Genomic DNA, 20,432 nt, shown 5'->3' with positions numbered 1-20,432 from the left:
GCACAGAGGTCATCAGTAGGCCTAGAATGTGAACCGGATAGCCAGTATTGTTTATTTTTTTCCCATCTAAAACCATAAGTCACCCTGCAGCTCAGCTAAGAGGCCCCCTGCGTTGTCACTGGCGTCCTTGGACCCTTAGGTGCCCTGGTTTCTGGCTGGGTTTCGGTTACTTCCCTCCAGCAGCCTGTGCAGCCATGCCCTCAAAACACTTGGGGAATGAGGCGTTTTCGTAACGTCATTTATTTAGTCTAGATGAGATATTTTGCTCTTTAAGAACAGGAAGGTTGTGGATTCCCAGAAGCTGGAAATGGGAGCAAGAATATTTCTCCACCGGGGAAGTTAATCACGTTGAGTGTACATATAAGGATAAGGCAAGGGAGAGGGTGGCGGAAAGCCCCGATCTGGCCTTTTCTCTACTTGTGGGAGCCTCCTCGACCTTGGGCTGTTACCTCTTGAGGGAGAACTGGCGCCCGCGGTGAGAAGGGTACGTTTCAGGGCGGCGGGGGCTCTTCCCCGACGGGACAGTCTCAGGGTGTCTGTAGGTTAAGGCAGCCTCCTTTCCTAGCTGCTAATCACTTCTGGAAACTGCCCGGTCCCGTGGGGAGGCAGAGGGAATAGGGCCGGCGGGAGGGTCCAGGGACGTGGGAAGATGCCAGGCGGGCGGGAAACAGCAGGAAGAGGCGGGATTCTGCCCTTTGTCTCCGGGTCTCCAGCCCGAAGCTAAGCCGCGAGCAGCCCCCACGCTAGACGCCCCCAGCCCTGCAGAGCGGGTCCAGGAATCCGCCGGGCGGGGCGGGGTGGGGCGGGGGCGGGACCCACAGGCCACGCCCACCAGGCAGTCTTTAAAAGGTGCGGGCGCGGCGCTCGCTCCGCGGCTGTTCCCGACTGCCCGCGCGCTTTTCTCGCCCTGGGTCTGCGGTTTCCGCCGGCGGTGCGTGGTCTGCCTCCGACTCGAGTGAGTAGGGGCGGTAGGGGTGCCTCCACTTACCCGGGGGGTGGGGGGAGAGGTTACACAGTCTCCCGGGGTCCTCAGGACGTCCCACCGGCCGTCTCCCATCTCCTCTGACATACCCCTCCGGAGCTCCCCTTGTCGCCCCTGCACCAGTCTCTTCACCCCTGCGTGCGGGTTCCCACGCACCCCCTCCGCACACCTGCCCCACTCCCCGCAGCTGCCCCCGCCCTGTCGTCGGATCCCGGGCCTTTAGGGCAGATAAAGAATAGTGCGTGACCTTCCTGCGGGTTGCTCCAGACCGGTTTCTCTGGGAGAGAGGCGGGACCCAGAGTTTCGCGTTGCTGCTAATCCGCCTTTAGCAGCTTTGGGCAGCCTCCTCCAGCAGCTGGTTCTCTTTCCAGGAAGGGGAGGGCGGGATCCAAGTCTCGGGGTCCCCTCTGCCCGAAGTGTGCTGCGCAGACGGCGACCTTACCAGGGGCTGGTTGGGAGTCCTGGGAGTGAGGTGGGGGCTTCCACAGACCGCGAGTCCAGACGCCTTCCTCTGCTGCGGTACGGAGCTTCTGGCATCCCCATTGTTTGGTGGTCTCTGCCCACCAAGCCCTGAAATTTAAATGTTGAAGAACAGCAGTGAAACATCAGGTCGATCACTCCTAGCTTTTTCCGGAACTTTCTACAATTCAGGTACAAACAGGAAAGCCATATTGCTTGGTTGTGAAATTCAGCAACAGGTCCTGAAAGTCACATCCTGAGTTCCAAAGCTCCACGTAGGCAGCCCCTTGGGGGAGGAGGTATCTAAGCCCGGAGACACTCAACCTTCCTCCCCCTTCCCCAAGCCCGGACGTTTGTTGAAGGATATTTGTTTAAGTAGTGGCCCAAAATGTTTAACCTGGTTTATTTGCAGCCAGCAGACAAGCACATTTTCACTTTATATGTGATTTCAGTATAGAAAATATTTTAATTTGGGGTAGTAGGGTTTTTTTTTTTTTTTAACTCAGGCAGTAAAATTGGTCTCTTTAGTCCTTTCCTAATTAACCTGTTTTAAAGCTCTACTTACGAAATGCCAAGAATTCAAATAGGACAACCACAAATTTGGCTATAATTTTTCAGGAAAGAGATGGGTGATGGATTCTTGAAATGAATCACGTAATTTCAAAACCTCATACCAAACCGTAACTGATTTTATAAAGTCCACCCTGGTCTTCCCTCACTCTCTCTTGTCCTTGTTCTCTCAGGTTGACTGCTGCTGGCACGTGATCAGTATTTGTGTTTTTTCTACTCCGGATTCTAGTTTTCTTCACTCCTTTAGAGTGAAAATACAAGAGGCAGGATCTGCATTTCATCAGTCTTTGAGAGTCACAGTATACTTGCCTGGGTGCCTTAAACACAGCTGGACCAGAGCCAGTATTGGTTAATTGAATGAAGAAAAGAAGGAGTTAAGACTTGTGGGGGACAAATATTTCACTGGACTCAGGCAATAGATAACATTAGCAGATTTGATCTGAGGTTTTGATCATAAATGTTTAATGAATTCCTCCAAATGTATTCAAATATTGATTGATACAAATACTGATACACTAAATACTGTGATGAAAGCAATACTCATTAAAGGTCTGATGAAATTGCCAAATAACTTGGATTTGTGGGAAATTGTATTTTATACTAAAACAGCAATAATGTTGGCATAGCATAGAGGGAACAGAAATGAATGAATGAGCTGTAGAAACTTAGCTTCGGCCTCAACATTGCCAATAAATGGCCATGGAGATGTGGGCCTTTAAGTTTTCTTCTCCGCCAAGGATGAGTTAAATGAAATGAGCTGGGAGAGCAAGCTTCCTAGCAGGGGAGGGGTCGTTGCCTGGGGAAAAGGGCAGAACTGACCTGTCCCCCAAGTCTCTTGCAGCTCCCGCTGCCATTGGTTTGATGACCTCAGGCAAGTAACTTTACTCTCTCACCTGTTACTTCCAGCTTATAAAATGGATGTAATAGCATATACATGAGGATTGTCATAAGGCACGTTGATCTTGATCCTTGAACAAAGCCCACCTCAGCCAGGGAAGGATTCCTTGTTGTTAGACCCTCTTGTGAACTTTGTTGAATATATGGGGAAGTGGCTCTCAGTGAAAGCCAACTCAACAGTATCTACTGGCCTTGCCTGGAGGGGATACTCACAGGTTCCTTCCAGGCACTGTGTCCTGTCCTGGGCTGGTATTTTCATGGCATCCCTGGATTTCTGTTGGGTGGGGATCTTTAGACTCCCTTGGGGCCTTGATTACCCAGAATGGTAATTCTTAACTGTTTTTGTGTGGTGAAACCTTCTGGCCATTTGGTGAAATGTCTGAATCCTCTTCCAAAATGTGTGTGTGTGTGTGTTTTAAAGATTTTATTTATTTATTTGACAGAGAGAGATCACAAGTAGGCAGAGAGGCAGGCAGAGACAGAGGAGGAAGCAGGCTCCCTGCTGAGCAGAGAGCCCAATGTGGGCTTGATCCCAGGACCCTGGGATCATGACTGGAGCCAAAGGCAGAGGCTTTAATCCCACTGAGCCACCCATGCGCCCCCTCTTCCAAAATGTTTTTAAGTGCATAAAATAAAGTCCATAGTACCAAGTTCACCAGTCCCCAGTATTTCAAGGAAACTGTGGTCCCACTTGAAGAATCCTGAGTCGGAGTTTTCTCAGACTAGATTGTGGAGGAAGCTGGCACAAGTTCTGATTGTTAAAAATTTTTAGTTTTGGTGTAAGTCAAGGGGAAGAACCAATGGAAGTACCTTGTGAATCATTTGCAGAGGATATCAGGGTCATTGCTTTTTTGTTTACTGTCTCGTTGTGCCAACGGTACTACTAATTATCCTTCACTAATAAAAAGAGGCTAGATGCCATGTAATAAATACGTTACAGCTGCATAGCTTCCCAGCTCCCTAGAAGAAAGGTTTGTTGGTGGCTTCACAGTACTTCTGAAAGAGAAAAGTGTAGAGAGACTCGACTCCTCACATAGTACAAGAAATGCCCAGTTTAAAAGAACTGGCGCCAAAACCAGAGAAGTCAGAACTGTGTATTTGTGTTGCCAACAGTGGTTTACTTTTAGCAAAACATCAGTGAAACAAACTCTATAGCTTATTTGAATTTTATTGGTATTGATTTTTAAACTGAATTGGTAATTTTGTTTTGGTGTCACAGTTACGAGCCACTTGATGTCTCTATACTTCAGCTTCTCTACCCATAAAATGGGTATAATGATAATGTCTCCCTTCGTCATTATGAAGGTTAAATAAGTTACAAGAAGTAAACTACTTCATATAAGTAACATATATAATAAATTTTATATAAGTACTTGTAATTATTATTACCTACCATGTGGCAAGCACTATTCTGAATGCTTTCCATACATTGTTTAATCTGAGAACTGGTTTATGAAATAAGTAAGCATTATCTCCATTTTTAAAATGAGAAAACTAGCAGATCAAATAACCAATGTCACATCATTTGGCAAATAGGCAGTAGTATTGGCATATAAACCCTGGTCTGACTCCATAATAACATTAAATTATTTGAATAATTAAGTATCTTGCAGTTTGCGCAGATTGTAGATTGCTGTGGCAGATGCTGGGGGTTATGGTGACCAAATTTGTAGCCTAGTTGCATTCTAATTGCAATATGTCATTTGGCAGGTAGTATCCAAATCTGAGTCAAGGATTTTGCTGTACCTCAGGTTGAAGACAAAAGTGGAAACAGGATATAGAATTAGTACTTAATTGTGAGGCTGAGGTAAACATAGGAGAACGTACTGACAAGAAAGAGGGATTCCTCTGTAGTGAGGATAGACTTTGGGCAACGGAGAAGAGTGCTAGAGAGCTTTTTTTGCTGAGAGTAGCACTTCGAGTGTGAGACAGGCCCATAGAAGACACTTTCTCAGTGGTAGCTAGAGCCATGAAGACTGGTCAGAGAAGAGAGCATTCCTGTGTACAAGTAATTTGGTAACTCAAGGATCAATCATTCTCAGGTGATCTGAGATGGTCTCAACCCTTCTATCAGATTTGGGAGTTTGGGGGACAGCTTGTGGTTCTGGAGCCCAGACTGGTGTGTTTGGAGGTCAGTTACCTCAGCAGGTCACCTAACACCTGAACTTCTGTAGCCAGATTCAGGCCCCACAGTGCTGCTGAAGGCAAAGGAAGCCGGCATTTGTGGAGTACAAGCCCTCTATCAGGTACTTCACAAACGTTATCTTATTAAATCCTCCAACCACGCAATGAGAGAGTGTTGTCATCCGTTTCCAAGGTTCCAAGGTATAGTGGAGGAAGTTGAGGTTAAGGAATTTGGCCAAGATAACAGAGCTGCTGACTGAGTTTCAACCTTTTATCTAAGTTCCGCACTCTTTCTCTTACACCAGGAAGGTCTTAAAGCTGGCATGTGCACCGCAGTTCCCATAGCAGACATGTGTAATCACAGCCATCTTCAGTGCAGAATCTTGACGGAACTTCAGAGTCTTCACACACGGTTCCAGGAGCCCACTATCAGTAAATCTACAAAATGAAATGGTTTCTGACATCGCTATACAAGTAGACCATGCAGATGTTCCGAATCCCTTTCTCTGTAACTCTGTGTCACAGGTTCTATGGTAGCGTCATTATTGGTTTCCCTCGTTCTACCACGCAAGCAGAACCCCCCGAGGAACAGGCCCCTCCTTATAACCAACCACATCAGCCTCAGTTCTAACCCAGGATATGAAATGCTGGATGAATACACTCAGTGAAATCTTCTTACGGGAAAGCATTGTACATTGTTTATTAGCTGCCCTTACCCTAGAAGCATTACTTGTGATACAGAAAAGAAGTTAGGGTTTAGCTGGATGAGGAAGGACAGAAAGTCCATTCACCTGATGGGGAGGGATCAGGGGTATCATGAGGGAGTGGCTATAGGAGATGAGTGGGAGGTAAGGATTGATAAAAAAACATCCTACCTTGAGTATACTGAGTATATCATCATACTTTGAGTGCCTCCTATAAGCATGTTCTCATCTCATGATCTTAATAATTCTGTAGGAAAGGCACTTTATTCTCATCTTACATATGAAGGAAATGAGACTTTGTTGACTCCAACATCCATGCTCTTAATTCACCCTTAGGCTGAGTTGTCTTGAAGATGTGGCTTTGGTAGGAGCGGGATGAAACAAGCTGATCACTGAGACATGAAGTCTATCCTTAGTTCAGTAGTACTCACTTAGATAAGGAAAGTAGACTAACCAGATAGTTTGGTTAAGTAGAAGGAAACATTTTTAGAATGGGCATTGAGTAATGCTTAATTTCCAATTAACTACCACTCTCAAACTCTATTAAAAATCATTATAATTCGGGACAATGCAATTAATGTACATATTCTTTTTTTCTTTTTAAGATTTTTTATTTTTTTATTTATTTGACAGAGAGAGATCACAAGTAGGCAGAGAGGGAGGCAGAGAGAGAAGGGGAAGCAGGTTCCCTGCCGAGCAGAGAGCCAGATGTGGGGCTCGATCCCAGGACCCTGGGACCATGACCTGAGCTGAAGGCAGAGGCCTTAACCCACTGAGCCACCCAGGCACCCCTTAATGTACATATTCTTTCACTAGTGGTCCCTCCAAGTGTGTCTCAAGATGAAACTGGTTTATAGTAAATCTCCCTTTCGAGAAATTGGATTCTAGCCAGATTCTAGGTAATAGCAAAACCCTGTATGTAGCAATAAAATGTCAGAGCTTCTGGAAGTATTTAGAATTCGGGTTTAGAGACGAAATCACTCCAAACCTCTAATATCAGAGCAGAAACACACTGCAAGGGGCGACATGTAGACTCTAGACTGGTGGATTCAAGACAGATTCTAAAATAAGATGCTAAATGCAGAACAGGTGGTGTGAGAATGATGCATGTGGCCATTGCGCCGCTCTTGTTGGTTATCGAGAGGATGAAGTCACTTTACCACAAGGTGACTCAGATTTGGACGATAGTAATTTTCTCCCGGGGTAAGCCTTACGAAATTTTGGGTGGTGTCTTTGCCTGGGGAGAAGCAGCAAAGAGAAATTGGATATAGGTGTTCAGATGTAAACCAAGTTTTTTAATCTAACACAGTGGATAAATCCTAGTGTTAGAACTCTTTCACAAAGACATTGAAAAACAGAGAACAGACGGAGAAGCAGAGAATAAGCCTGTGTTTGGCCTCTTCCGCGCACTATGTGTAAAGTGAGATTTCATTTCTCCTCTTACCATTCTGTAAATTAAGGCATAGGATCAGGGGAAGGCATGCAGCCCAGATTGCTCAGTGCAAATCCAGTTTGCTGTGATTAATGTCAGCTGTTGTGGAGTAGTGCAGCCAAAGGCTTGTAGGAACCACGAAGCTTTAGAATTCTTTTCTACGCATAGCCGTGCCCAGTGACAGAAATGGAAGATCATCACACTTCTTCCTGCCAAATTCAGGAAAAGTCCACTGGGGTTCACCCTCAACGTGTAAATTTGAACTTCATTTCCTAGGCCTCACAAATGGAACTAGTGTTGTATTTGCAGTGTGTTTTTATGTCCCCAAAGAAGGTATAGGAGTGACTAATCCCCTAAGTTTTTTCTTTACCCTGTTTGTGGCTCTGAGCTATGCCCTTCTGTAGTGGGTTTCTGTACTGGAGTGCTTACAGCAGGATGGAAGGTATGAGACACCCCCACCACCACCACCACCATTTTCAAGCTCACAGTTACTTGATGTCTGCCAGCACATTTGCTCGCTTTCTTTTATCTTCACAATATCTCCGCTGGGTGGAGAGAACTACCTTTCCCTGTTTTACAGATGAGAAAACTAAGCCCAAGGTTGCACAGCCATTTTAACAGTGGTATTAACCCATATCTACCCAAACCAACCAATCTTCCTCCTTCCCTCCCTCCCTTTTTTCCATTCTGAAATACTTCAGATACACGAAATAGAGAATACTGTAAGGGACACCCAGCTACTCCGTATCCAGCATAAAAAATAAAGTATAACTCCAGCTGAAGCTTTTTGAGGACGCTCTATTTATGCAGAAATCCTTAGGAAAGCCTTGAAATTGGATGGAACTTTTAAAATGTTAACGACTTGGAGATTTTACTTAGAATCCAAAAATATGACAAAGAGAAGACGACCAGTGCTACCTTTGTCTTGATCAGCGTAAGACTGGACTGGGAATTGTACAGACAGGCTGAAAAAGGAGGAATTCTTTAAAACAACAGAAGTTATTTTGACATGTGCCAACTGCTCTGGGAGATGGTATGGGGAAGACAGAGATGTGGTCCCCATCCAGGAGGGGAAAAGGCTTTTAACATAGAAGCTGAATGTTGTAGCACTTTGATGGGTATTTCCTGAAAAGTGACTCATTTGGTTGTGTGGTATGGGCAGTAGAAATCAGACTTGACTTACAAGAAGTGAATTGAAGTAACTGTGAATTACATAAAGAAAGGAAGGATCTTCCCTTTGTAAAAATCCAAACTGCTGTTTGATAGAGAATAACAAAGTAATGAGTTTGTTTTTGAAAAATGTGCTTTTAAATGCTATTCAAAGATAACCCAAGAGAGCATTAGTCTTGATGGAGATCTGGTTCCTTCCTGGTGACAGCACCAAAGTAAATAGGTGTGAAAATGTAAAATACACATTGATATTAAATAGTACACTTTCTGATACGAGAAATGCCTTAACAGTCACAAAATATTTCAAAACCCAGCTGGGCTGTTGATGCTTGGGATCCAATTTTAAGGAATTGTAAGGTCATTATCTGGGGGCCTGGATTTGGTTTTAGGTTTCCTCTGGAATCACGAGGGTACTTCCAGCAGATGTCTGTGGCCTCTATGAGCATTCCAGGACTCTGGTAACGCGGAGCCATGGGGCAAAGTCAGTGTTCTAATTGCACTCCAGACTCAAGCCAGGGGAAGGCTGAGGGAGCCAGGGCTTTGTGGCTGAGACAGTCAGGCTCAAATTTCACTGTGGAGTTAAACAATGGAGCACCTCTCTTCAGGGAAGGGAATAACTGATCTATGCAACTACTAAAGGAAAGCTTGCAGATTTATTCCATTGTTGCTAGCTGTTGATCCTCTATGGATGCCTTCACAGTAGCCGGTGATGTTGGTGGACCCTTGCAGTTACCTATGTCCTGTCTGAATAAGCAAGGGGGCTTTTGTAAGCTGAGACCAGCAGTTTAGTGATAACTAGTCGTATCTGTCAGGTCTCTTTGTATGTGCTGGTTTCAAGGAACAGGAGCTCCGTCTCTGAACGACTCGAAGAGGCAATTTATTGGCTCACATAGTGCCCAGGATAAGACGAGGCACAGCCAAAAAGTGTTGAAACCCAGTCTCTACATCTCTTCTCTTCTGTGCTGCCTTCATTCTTAGGTTCTTTGGTTGCAGTGGTGAGACAGCCACTGCAGCTCCACACCTGCACCCACAGTCCTAAACCAAAGCCCCGGGGTTTAATTCTCACTGACTTGTGTGCCCATTCCTGCATCAGTCACTGTGATGGGGGGTAGGGGCTGCAGTGACCTAATTGCCGTGACCAAGTCACAGGCCCAGCCCTGGAGTTGAGGGCAGTCAGTACCCTTTAACCAGTGTTTCTCAAACTGTCTGGTAGAGGACGGTTCGTTCTTTTGTTTTAATTTCCAAGTACGGGTTGATTCTCTGCTGTTGAACAAGATGAGTGCACTGATCATGCTTTTATTGTTGGGGCATAAAACTGTTCAAAGGTTCTAAATTCTCCCCTGAGTTTCTTTCTTTTTATTATTATTATTATTTATTTATTTTTTATTTTTTTAAATTTTATTTATTTATCAGAGAGAGATGGGGGGAGAGAGCGAGCACAGGCAGACAGAATGGCAGGCAGAGGCAGAGGGAGAAGCAGGCTCCCCACTGAGCTAGGAGCCCGATGTGGGACTTGATCCCAGGACGCTGGGATCATGACCTGAGCCGAAGGCAGCTGCTTAACCAACTGAGCCACCCAGGCGTCCCTCCCCTGAGTTTCATCTTGACTTGCCACCAGGCGTGGTGGACCACCGCCAGGATACCACGTTTTAGTAAATACTTCTCTAAAGTGCACGGACCAAGAAAGAGATGGTTGCTTCCCCGGAGAAAACTTGGGGGAAGGTGTGACCAGAAGAGGGTCGAGAGAACACCGTATGCTCAGAAATGTGGCCAACACAATGACTGATTCTTTACAACTTGCTTGTGGAAAGGCCTCATCTCTGTGTTCAGGGAGTCACTGGGTTCTGGATCATTTAAACACTGTCGGATGGGCTGGAGGATGGGAATTTACCACCTTCCTTTTTAAGAACGGAAGATTCCTCCGTGGATTACGTTGCAGCCCTCCTCTTCCCTTATTTAGCCAGCCACGGCCGAGTTAGGAAGGAGGTCTCTGTTTCTCATCCAGCTGTTTCCTAGAGAGGCGCGCATCTCATCCAAGGACACTTCACCACCAAGGGCTGCAAACACCACTGACAGAAGGGAAGCCTGGAAATGATGGTGCGGAAGAAAGGGATTCTTTCACTGTGTGTTTAGACACCACCCAGGGCAGGGCTCACAAATGCATCACCCTTGAAGGACAACTTTCTGTAGCACAGGGGCAGCCGACTGTGCTGGTCTTGTCCAAGTGGGCATTTTAAACAGCGGCCGGGTGGGCTGGTTTATGGAGGAGGGAGATGAGGGCACACTAGCCCCACATCCTAGCAAAATAGCAGGATTCAGACCTGGAGCTCTCCCATGAAGGCAGGCCATGGTGCTCAGATGCACTAAGCAGATGGTTCCCTTTGCCGGGGAGGGAACTCGGTAGCGTGTTCTGCACGGACTGACAGGCCTATTAAAGAGGGGCAAACAACCCCTGGTTGGGCTGGGGTGAAGCAGAGAAACCTAAGTCCCCCATCTGGAGGGCTGTTTGTTGTGGTTACAGCAAGGCTCCACGCTTACTGTTGTAAAGTCACAAACCCAATTATCGATGCTGTAATTCTGCATAACTCCAGCGGACAAATACAGAACTCGTTCTTGCACAGCGACTCAGCACTGTCTTCTCTCTCCAAAGAGTCGCAGCTTGTGTTTGGTGCATGTTAAGAATCTGGTGGCAATGCCACGTGTAACAAGAACCTCTCCCAAGTGTTCTTCAGCAGAGTTTTCAGAACCCATCACTGAGAAGAGTGGCTGTCCCACTCCCACTGTCCTTCTTAACTCCCAGGACACTGGTGGCCTAGTCTGGGTTGTGCCCGGCGACCTGTAACTTTCTGAATGCCCCTCCTTTGTCCTGCAGGAAAACAGCGTGTGCCCCACAAGCCCGAGTTTGCTAATGAAAGAGCTGCGGTTAGAGGAGGTGATTTGGGGTGAACGCGGGCCTCTCAAGATGTGGTTAGAGCGGTTTCCCCCAGAGCTTGTCAGACATCTCATAGAGCGTGGGGACATTCTCTCGCATCCTTCTTTCCTTCAGGATGCCCGTCTGGGGAGGTGGCAACAAGTGCGGGGCCTGTGGGAGGACCGTGTACCACGCGGAAGAGGTGCAGTGCGACGGGAGAAGCTTCCACCGCTGCTGCTTTTTGTGCAGTAAGTAGCTCCCGGTGCTCGACCTCTGACGGGACCCACATGTCCTAAAAAGCCTCCATTTACTATTTAAGGAGAGACATTGTGGTGATGTTAACAAAGATTATCTCAGAAGTGTCAGTGGGTTTTGCTGTGTCCTGGACAGCATGAGGGCCCAGCATGGCGGCAAGGATGGCCCGGGTGACCCACCACACATGGCCTGGCTGTGTCCCCACCGCTCTTACCCTCCACTGAGCCCTTACTGTATTTTCCTCGTTCTCCCTGCGGTCTCCCGGGCTCAGCGAGGAGCTCAGTGTTGTTTATCGTCTGGTACTGGGCCCAGTTTCTGGCACACGGTAAGGGCTGGGCTCTGATTGCGGAGTGCGCGGGTGGCTCCTCTTCCACCCCAGCTTTCTCCTCCCAGCGGGGCCCCTTCTCTTTGAAAAAGCCCTTGGCTGGCTTCTTGGCACACGATTCGTTGAAATCCAGTGTCTAACAAGAGTGAAATTCCCAACTTCTCTGCTAGTGAAAATTCAGAGTCATTTCTGGTTATTGACACCCTAATTGAGGGAAAGGAACGTAGGGTATGAAAATCCCATCAAAGTAAGCTGGGGATTCTTACGGTTTCTGGCTGGTTTAAAACGGTCAGTGTCTGCTAGAACAGGAAGTAGGGCATGAAGCACACGCCTGTTCCCTCCGAAGACAGCACCTCAGGGACAGTGAGAGAGACAGGATGAGACCCGGCCCCTCGCCCTGCACACCCCCTCTCGTGACTGCTGCACTCTCAGCTGCAAGCAGGAGAGAAGCCGCTGCAGAAAGCTTTGTTAGTCGTCTTCGGACTCAAAGGACACAGTTTTCTTTGATGGGGGATTTGTTAATGTGACGAACCCACCCATACGTGCAGACACATCTGTAGTCCTGCTCAGTGGGAATTATTGCTAGAAACTGCACATAGTAAGAGGGATTAATTGTCCTTTTCCCTCAAGGCACCAGCATTCAGCATGTTGGGACCTTTTTATAGTGTAGCTGTTCGGCAGGCAACTAGACACAACAGAAAGTCGTGGTTACAAAGAATAAAAATATAACCTGTATTTACTGTGTACGCCCCCATAATAGGTACCACATCTCAGGTCTGCTTTAAGCATTTTTTCTCTTAGAAGTTACTTTTTCTTTTTTTTAAGGAATCTATTTTTCAACAGCTTTGAAACCAAGAGTATGTGAACAAAGAAGAAATACAGATACTTTAGAAACTGTTCTTAGTTTCATCTACTTTAAGCTGTGAAAGTGTCTCTACTGTCACAAAGTCACTGTTTATTAATATCTGCATCTTTACTGGCGATTTTACTACTACCGAGGATGGTCTCTGCTGACTCAAGCCTCTTATGAATATAATTCAGAAGAGCATGTAAACCCAGAAGAATCTGTAGAGAAGAGAGAGGACAAAAGGAAGGATAGTAAGACAGTAGTATCCGTGAACTTGCTTTGGTTAAGAGATATGTGGTCTTTGAAACCGTTTCGTATTTCTGTGTATTCTGTTAAGGGTGTTTGTTCTTCAGCAATGTGTGGTTTTGGGTGAATGGTGTCTTCCAGCAAATGTATCTCAGGGCCTGATACTCAACAAGCAAGGTTCCAGAGTAGATGATGTCATTCTGAAAAGACAACAGTCTTAACAGAAACGTTGCAATTTTAACTGCTTTCTGCCAGCCAGTCGCCTCTCCCTGCCGTCTTTCTGTCCTTCCTTCCTCCTTGCATTCCCTGCCTGCCCCCGCCCAACACCCTTTGCAACAGGAGGGAACCAATCTCCTTGTCCACTCATCTTGGATCTCCAGCTGCCCAGCTGGGCTACCAGCAAGTTCCCTCACAGTTTCCCTTTTTCTCAAGCTTTAGTGAAGTTTTAGAAAGTGAAATAATGTCTGGGTAAAACATGATGACATTTGGCAGTTTTATGAAGTGGGATACGTGGAAATGTCTTATGGCAAGAAAACCATCAAGAAAGAATGCGTTCTCCTTGGGGACAGAAGGGAAATACAAATGCAGACTGCAGACCACTTTATGATTTTCAGACATACTCATCACTGCTGGAGAAGCTGGTGACGAGATGAAACAGTAATACTTTTTCCCATCTAGACTCGTGATGAAAACCACCATTCTGGATTTAATTCATTTTTATGGGGGGGGGGGTGCTCTTTGGGGGAGAGGGCTGCAGAGCCAACTCCCACAAGGCACTCAGCCACCCTTTTGTTCTTTGTTAGGTTGTGATTTTGCAATACTAGGAGGAAGAGGTGGGAAAAGACTGTGTTGAGGGTTGGGAGCAAAGTGTTGTGTTCCCTTTGTTCATGTAATTATAGCCATCTCTGAAACTTCTCTCCCTCCTGCCAGAGAGGCCAAGCCTGTAGAAAAGTCTGAGGCTTCAGGATGTTAAAAAATTCTGGTATGTTTCTGAAACAACGGTCCCATCCATGGAGAGAGGCAGATCGTCCTCAGCTGTAGCTGACCCAGTCCAGATGCCATCTCTGGTGTTTGGAAAACTGCCGGAGAAAAGGAATGTGAGAGAGCCTATACCTTGTAGACCACATGTCAGGACCACCGTTGCTCTAAGGAAAAAGGCATCTCTGGCATGGTTCCAAAAGTCTAACTTACTCCCCCTCAGTGGTTTGCAGGAAAAATTTAGATAGCACAACAGTGGCAATTCACGATGAGGAGATCTACTGCAAATCCTGCTACGGAAAGAAATATGGGCCCAAGGGCTACGGTTATGGCCAGGGCGCTGGCACGCTCAACATGGACCGCGGTGAAAGGCTGGGCATCAAGCCAGAGAGGTAAGTTAGGACCTTGTTTCTTACCTTCAGATGTTTAGCTTAAAATAAGCACAAAAAATTATTCCAGTTTTCTAGTATAAACAAATGACTGTTCTTTAAGCTTGAAATGGACAGTCTGGGACCCAGCAAAATTCTCATTGATTATTCCAGTGATTTCTAGGCTTGATTTTGTACCTGCCTCCCATGTATCATGGAGTTATGTTCTCAAAAGCCCATGGTTTGTATTTACTTCCATCTCACAGTGTTTCTGGAGACCATATGTCATGAAAGCAAATGATACCAAAATGTAGTATCTGAATCATAAGACACATTTCTCAGGTGCAATTAAGCAGTCAGTGAAAAGTCCTCAGTCACTCCTTCCATGTAAGAATAGCAATAAGCACCAAGCAATTATTTTTCTCCTGCAAATTCTTACTTAAAAATGGAAATTATTTCCTGTTTTTGATTGAGAGAGCAGTATTAAATTTTAAAAGCTCCCGGTACCAAAATAGCAAGGTGTAACTCTGCTCAACTTCACTTAGTTTTTTCATTTGGAATTTCCTCTTAATTCCTATTTTAACCCTATAAATCCATCATTTGAACTTCGTATTTTTCACATCCATTTTATACTGAAGAGGGCAAAACTGGGTAATACTCCAATAAGATAGCCTTTTGTTGGACAAGACCATTAGTCATGCCCTGGGAGCTGGCCACTCTGCAGTATTAGCATGTTACTGCATATAATCCTCACAACCCAACAAAATAGGGTTTCCCATCTTACTCAGCAAATTTAGACAATGAAAATTAAGTGACTTGCCTCTGGTCACATTGCTAGTTAATCATAGAGCCTGGAAATCAACCCAGTGTAACACCCAATCTTACAATCTTAAACACAGTGTATTATGGTGTGCCTGAAATAATTTGTGTCTATTGTCTGCTGAACATTTATGTTCATTTTATATATTCCTTACAGTAACTATGAGTTTAGTACTTTGTATTTTATTATAGACAGGACAGGAAGGCTCAGGTCCCACAGGTAAGTGACACAGCCAGGATTTGACTCCACGTCCATTTGGCTCCCACACCTGTGCTCCTACTGCACTGAGGCCTACCTGTCTGTTCTTTGGGTTTTTTCCACACTCAGTTTCGGAGCCATGGTGTCTTGTTGTGCACCAGCTGTACAAGGGCGGACTCATTCAACACTGCGTGCCATTACGTGTGGGAGCCCAGCTTACCTTAGTCTTTGTTGAAGTTCATTGTTCTTGTTCTGCTCTTCTACTCCAGTTTGTTAAAATCCATTCTTGTTTTCTAAGATTTTATTTCAAATCTTTTGAAACACATACATCTATATCCCTTTCCCCAAACAAAACCAAATTCATCCATAATCCCGAAAGTCAGTCAGTGATTGTGGCCATAGTTTTAAAGTCACAAAGACCAGTGGACCCTCCTCTTGACCTCCTCCTGCTTCTCCATTTCTCTAGTAATTGACAAGCCCTTTGTACTGGCCTGTCGATCAGGGCCCTTGCCTCTTCCCCATCTTAGTTGGCCACATACTAGGACCAGATGTAGAGACTTCCTTTTCCAGAAGCCTCTCAGTGACTGAATTCTGGGAGCAACTGTGGTCTGGAGCAGCCTGTGGGACATGGTAAAGATAACGTATGGGGACCATATATCTTCACAGGGATCTCCTGGGGAGACGGCGCCATGTGGGCAGGAACATTTCGTTGAGGCACAACTGCTTTTTTCAGTTCAGACTCCCCAATTTACTGTTTCTCTGAGCCCCTGCTTCTTCATTTGTCATGAGGTTAAGTTATCCACACCCTGTGATGTCATTAGCAGGGAGAGAGGAGATGATCTCCATTAAGTTCTTATTAACAGAATGTACTGGAAATTTTTCCAGGGAAACTCCTAACTCCAAATGTTGGAAATCACTGTGAATACACCTTTAAAGATCACTCTTAAAAGGAACTATATACAGTAGGTTGTAAAGATTTTTAAAAAAAATGTGCATATCTTAGTGACAAAAATACCAATACTGTGAGTCAGTAATGCACTGGTATTTGCTGCTCAAAATAAAATTTCCAGTGGCCATAGCCAAGAGGATTTAAAAAGATGCTGTGTGTGAAACCATCAAATGGAAGGGTAGCAAACCGTGACAATGGCCCAAACATGGATACATTGGAGGTGAACAAATGGAAAACAGGTGAAGAGTTTGAATACATTGTTTGATGAAAAGGGAGTATTTCTAAATTAACATTTTATTTTAAGTATGTATGTAACTTAAACTATAGGTCAGGAAGAAAAAAGAAACACCTGTTTTTCCAGTAGGAAAAAATGGGACACTTGCATCATTTGCTGAGCTGTTGCTGTCCTCTTATCTGCTCAAGTGATGTGTGAGATTTGAGGGGGTCTCTTTAAATCTCAGAGCCCACAGCAGTGTTCTGCAGAGTAGCTACACCGACATACTGAAGGGGGAAATCATTACAGAAAGCGAGAAAAAAAAGTTTACCCAGTGACTGTAAACAAGTGACAGAAATAACTATCCAGAGAAAAAGTAAACATACAGTAATAAGCAAACTTTCTGAAATATTTTTCCATGAAGAAAGCAGTTTGTTCACACTTCCCCCTACTTAAGATATACTAGGAAATTAATCTGTAAATCACGCTTAACTTTTGTAATGACTAAGTCTACTGACCTGTTTGCAGAAACTTTTAACTGGTTAGGTTAACAGTGATTTTTCAAACTATGATAAAACAAAACAAAACAAAACAAAAACTAGCTGTGATTCCAGTGGTGGATTCCAGTGAAGAGTAATATGAATATGGGGTAAAAATATGCCCACTGTAGGTTTTATAAAGCAAAGCATAATTGTTTGGTGAACAGGCAAGCACTGAGGATTCAATAAATTCTTAGACTCAGATGTTTAAGTTTGGGGACTCATCTGTCTTTGGGGGCTGTAATGGGTCCATAAGTAGGTTGAAGTACCAGCTGGCTGGCACTTGAGATTCAGTCCTCCTTTCTTTGCTGTCAGTTCAGTGAAGGCTGCTGGCTGTGGGACAGTTTAGCAGTGAAGTCCCAGCTTCTGGCTGCACCTGCCTTGTGGGCTTAGCAGGGGCCTTTGGTAAATCTTGCCCAATTTTTTAAATCTTGCCTAATTTTTTTCCCCTTTCTACAAGTGCTCAACCCCACAGGCCTACAACAAATCCAAACACTTCTAAATTTGCTCAGAAATACGGAGGAGCTGAGAAGTGTTCCAGATGTGGGGATTCCGTGTATGCTGCTGAGAAGATCATTGGAGCTGGAAAGGTAAAGTTCTGTCTTGAGTTGCTAGCTGGGAGGGACTCCTCTCCGCTCCCTTTCTCCCTTTTCCCCTCCCCATCCCCTTCAGGTACTCTGTCTTTTGTATAAATAAATATATGCCTTGGATTCATTTTTCTTAGATTTCCATCTGAGTCGTTAACTTTTTGAAGTGATGCCCTTAACTTGTTAGATCACATCTGTGTTGGAAAGAAACTTGTTTTCATAAGGGCTGCTCCTGAAGGTTAACTGAAAAGGCAGACAGCTAACAAACCTGGACTCCGCAGGTTATTCCAGGTAGTGGGAAGCCAGTGTCATGAACAGTGCTCGTTTGTTGTGTGCATTTGAGACAGTTCCTTAACCACGTCACCTCTTGGAGCTGCAGCTGTTCTCAGCCACCAAAGAGGGAGTGTCTGAAGGAGCAGGCTGTGCTCGTGGCAAGGTCTGAGAGCACTCGTGGGGACATAGCCATGTCTTCTGTGAATGAAGACTGAACCCCTGCCTTTTGCAGGTGACCAAGAATGGAGGTCCGGGGAGGCCCCCCGTTCCAGGCTTTTTGTTGGAGTTGAACCACAGCAATCAGGGGCTCGAGCTGGCTTGATCTTTGCGAGCCACTTGCTGCAGCATCTAAACTACTGTAAGAAACCAACCTCTCACACTTACTCGGTTGTCTCTTCCAGCCCTGGCACAAAAACTGTTTCCGGTGTGCCAAGTGTGGCAAGAGTCTTGAATCCACAACTCTGACTGAGAAAGAAGGTGAAATCTATTGTAAAGGTACAATTAATTTCTGTTACTACTGTTCCGTCTGAATATCCCACACCGGTTATTGGTTCAGGAAGTGCCACCAGCATTATAAAAAACCTGTGACGGTGCGGAAGGGTGGGATTGCCACTGGCTATTTAAAAATAAAGGCTCTAGAGATGCTTACAAGGAACAGAGAACCACAGAACAATTGGAGATGATACAATCAAGTTCTGGTCATTTCAAATTCTCCAACAAATAGGACGGAAAAAAACCTCACTCTAAAGAGTCTTCTTTCCAATTTACATGTTCAGCAAAGCATATGAATATATGAAGGTAATAGATAAGTGTGTCACTTGCCCGGCCTGATTTTTATGCTTGTAACTCAAGTGGGACCGTGAGCTGAGTACTGTGGAATCAGACTGTTTGGACCTGCCTTTGTAGCTAGCGGTAAGATACGCACTACATCGCTCATTGTTTTATTTTAAAGATTTTATTTATTTGAGAGGGAGCTTGAGCGAGAGAACACAAGCAAGGGGAGCAGCAGAGGGAGAGGGAGAAACAGACTCCCCACTGGGCAGGGAGCCTGACGTGGGGCTTGATAATCAGGACCAAGATCATGACCTGAGCCAAAGGCAGCCGCTTAACCAAATAAGCTACCCAGACACCTCTACATCACTCATTTTAGATCTTAAATGAACTCTTTTGGACATGCCAAACTTTTTTTTAACTTCTAAGGATTTGTTCTTTCATGGGTCTTAAAGCAGTGCTGGCAAAGCGTGATGGTTTTCCACTAATTCTCCCTTTTCTTTCATAGGATGCTATGCAAAGAACTTCGGGCCCAAGGGATTTGGATATGGCCAAGGAGCAGGAGCCCTTGTTCATGCTCAGTGAAAGTGTAAACTCAGAACCGAGATCACACACTGAGAATTCCGACATCATTTAGGCACAGATCATCTAACACTAAACTACTGTGAAATTCTGCCAGCACCTAAGTACTGTCTATTGTCCCATACATGGACAGGCTGGCTGACTAGTAGGAAGAGAGCACTGTATCCTTCTGCTTTATTCATTAGCATTGTCAAGAATTGTTTCTTTTACATTTTAAATAAAACTTTAGCTTGATTTGGTTGTTCACGGACTCTCAGGTAACCTTTTGTAGAAGCTGCTGTGATTTCAGATAGCAGAAAGTCATTTTAGGTACCTACCTGCACACTAGTGGTTAAAGAGAGTCCACCCCATTACACAGTTGACTTATGAGGCTAATGTCTACAACACGGCTGTTAGAAAAGATCTCTTTTAACCTGGCAAGTGTGCCTCAAGAGTGAGGGTTGCTAGGCAGTGCTCTGCAGAGATGGCATTCAGCAGCATTTCCCACCTACCTGTCTGCCCTCCCCACTTTGGCTGGTCGTTTCTCTTGTCAAGCTTGGTTCCTAGACAACCTGCATTACAATCACCTGGGAGTATTAAAAGGCAGAGTCCCAGACCCTACAGAAACAGACTCTCTAGAAGTGGGGGGCTGTAGAAGCCCTTCTAACAAGCTCCTCAGAAAGGCACAATGACCCAGGGTGGTGAGCACACTGTTAAACAAAGATTGAGAATTCTTTTGATGCATCTAAATCTAAAGATTGTTACAAACAGCAACCTGTGGACTTCAGACTCGGAGGCTTGGTATGACTTTTTTTAGACTCCACTCCACTCTGATCTGATAGATCAGACTTACTAAATCCTGGAAACTGAAGTGCTTTTCTCAAACATTTCAATCCTGCGTAAGTTGCAAAGAATACTGCATTATCCTGCACATTTAGCTGACTCAGGTAGAAAAGGAACATTAAGTATACACAGAGTATTTTCATTATTTCCCCAGAAACTTTTAGTTCTTTATCAAAGACTGACCAACCTTTCAGCGGTATGGTGTGAAAATTGGTCTGTAAATGTGTATTGGTAAAACTAGACCAACGTGATCAATGAGCATATCTCAATCTTTCCCAAAGCCTATTTTATTTTAACACATTATATTGCTTATTTTGAAAAGCTACAGGGGGTGTGCTCTGTAGGACATAAAAAACATAAGCAGAAACTTAGTGGGAAGAAGTCAATCTTGAAGATGCACTAAGTGAAA

The 20,432-nt window shown here is 45.0% G+C and overlaps 1 protein-coding gene across 2 annotated transcripts; it reads left to right on the top strand.

The window, feature by feature from the left end:
• The first annotated feature begins 459 nt into the window (after positions 1–459).
• CSRP2 (cysteine and glycine rich protein 2) lies at positions 460–19,435 on the top strand. Of its 2 annotated transcripts, none has more exons than XM_059186396.1 (6): positions 460–484; positions 11,385–11,497; positions 14,124–14,292; positions 17,449–17,578; positions 18,250–18,343; positions 19,128–19,435. In XM_059186396.1, the coding sequence occupies exons 2-6, from the start codon at positions 11,386–11,388 to the stop codon at positions 19,202–19,204; spliced, it is 582 nt and encodes a 193-aa protein (XP_059042379.1). In that variant the 5' UTR covers positions 460–484; position 11,385; the 3' UTR covers positions 19,205–19,435. The 2 variants fall into 2 exon arrangements, with proteins under 2 accessions (XP_059042379.1, XP_059042377.1); XM_059186394.1 differs by lacking the exon at positions 460–484 and adding an exon at positions 825–955.
• Positions 19,436–20,432: the final 997 nt, after the last annotated feature.

This window comes from Mustela lutreola, chromosome 8 (assembly GCF_030435805.1).
Source record: "Mustela lutreola isolate mMusLut2 chromosome 8, mMusLut2.pri, whole genome shotgun sequence".
Classification (NCBI taxonomy): Eukaryota; Metazoa; Chordata; class Mammalia; order Carnivora; family Mustelidae; genus Mustela; species Mustela lutreola.
This window is presented reverse-complemented; position numbering and strand designations above follow the sequence as displayed.

Coding starts and splice junctions, on each gene's coding strand:
- CSRP2 (XM_059186396.1), top strand. CDS start 11,386: ATGCCCGTCTGGGGAGGTGGCAACAAGTGCGGGGCCTGTGGGAGGACC. Junction 11,498..14,123: donor CCGCTGCTGCTTTTTGTGCA/GTAAGTAGCTCC, acceptor ACTCCCCCTCAG/TGGTTTGCAGGAAAAATTTA. Junction 17,579..18,249: donor AGATCATTGGAGCTGGAAAG/GTAAAGTTCTGT, acceptor TGTCTCTTCCAG/CCCTGGCACAAAAACTGTTT.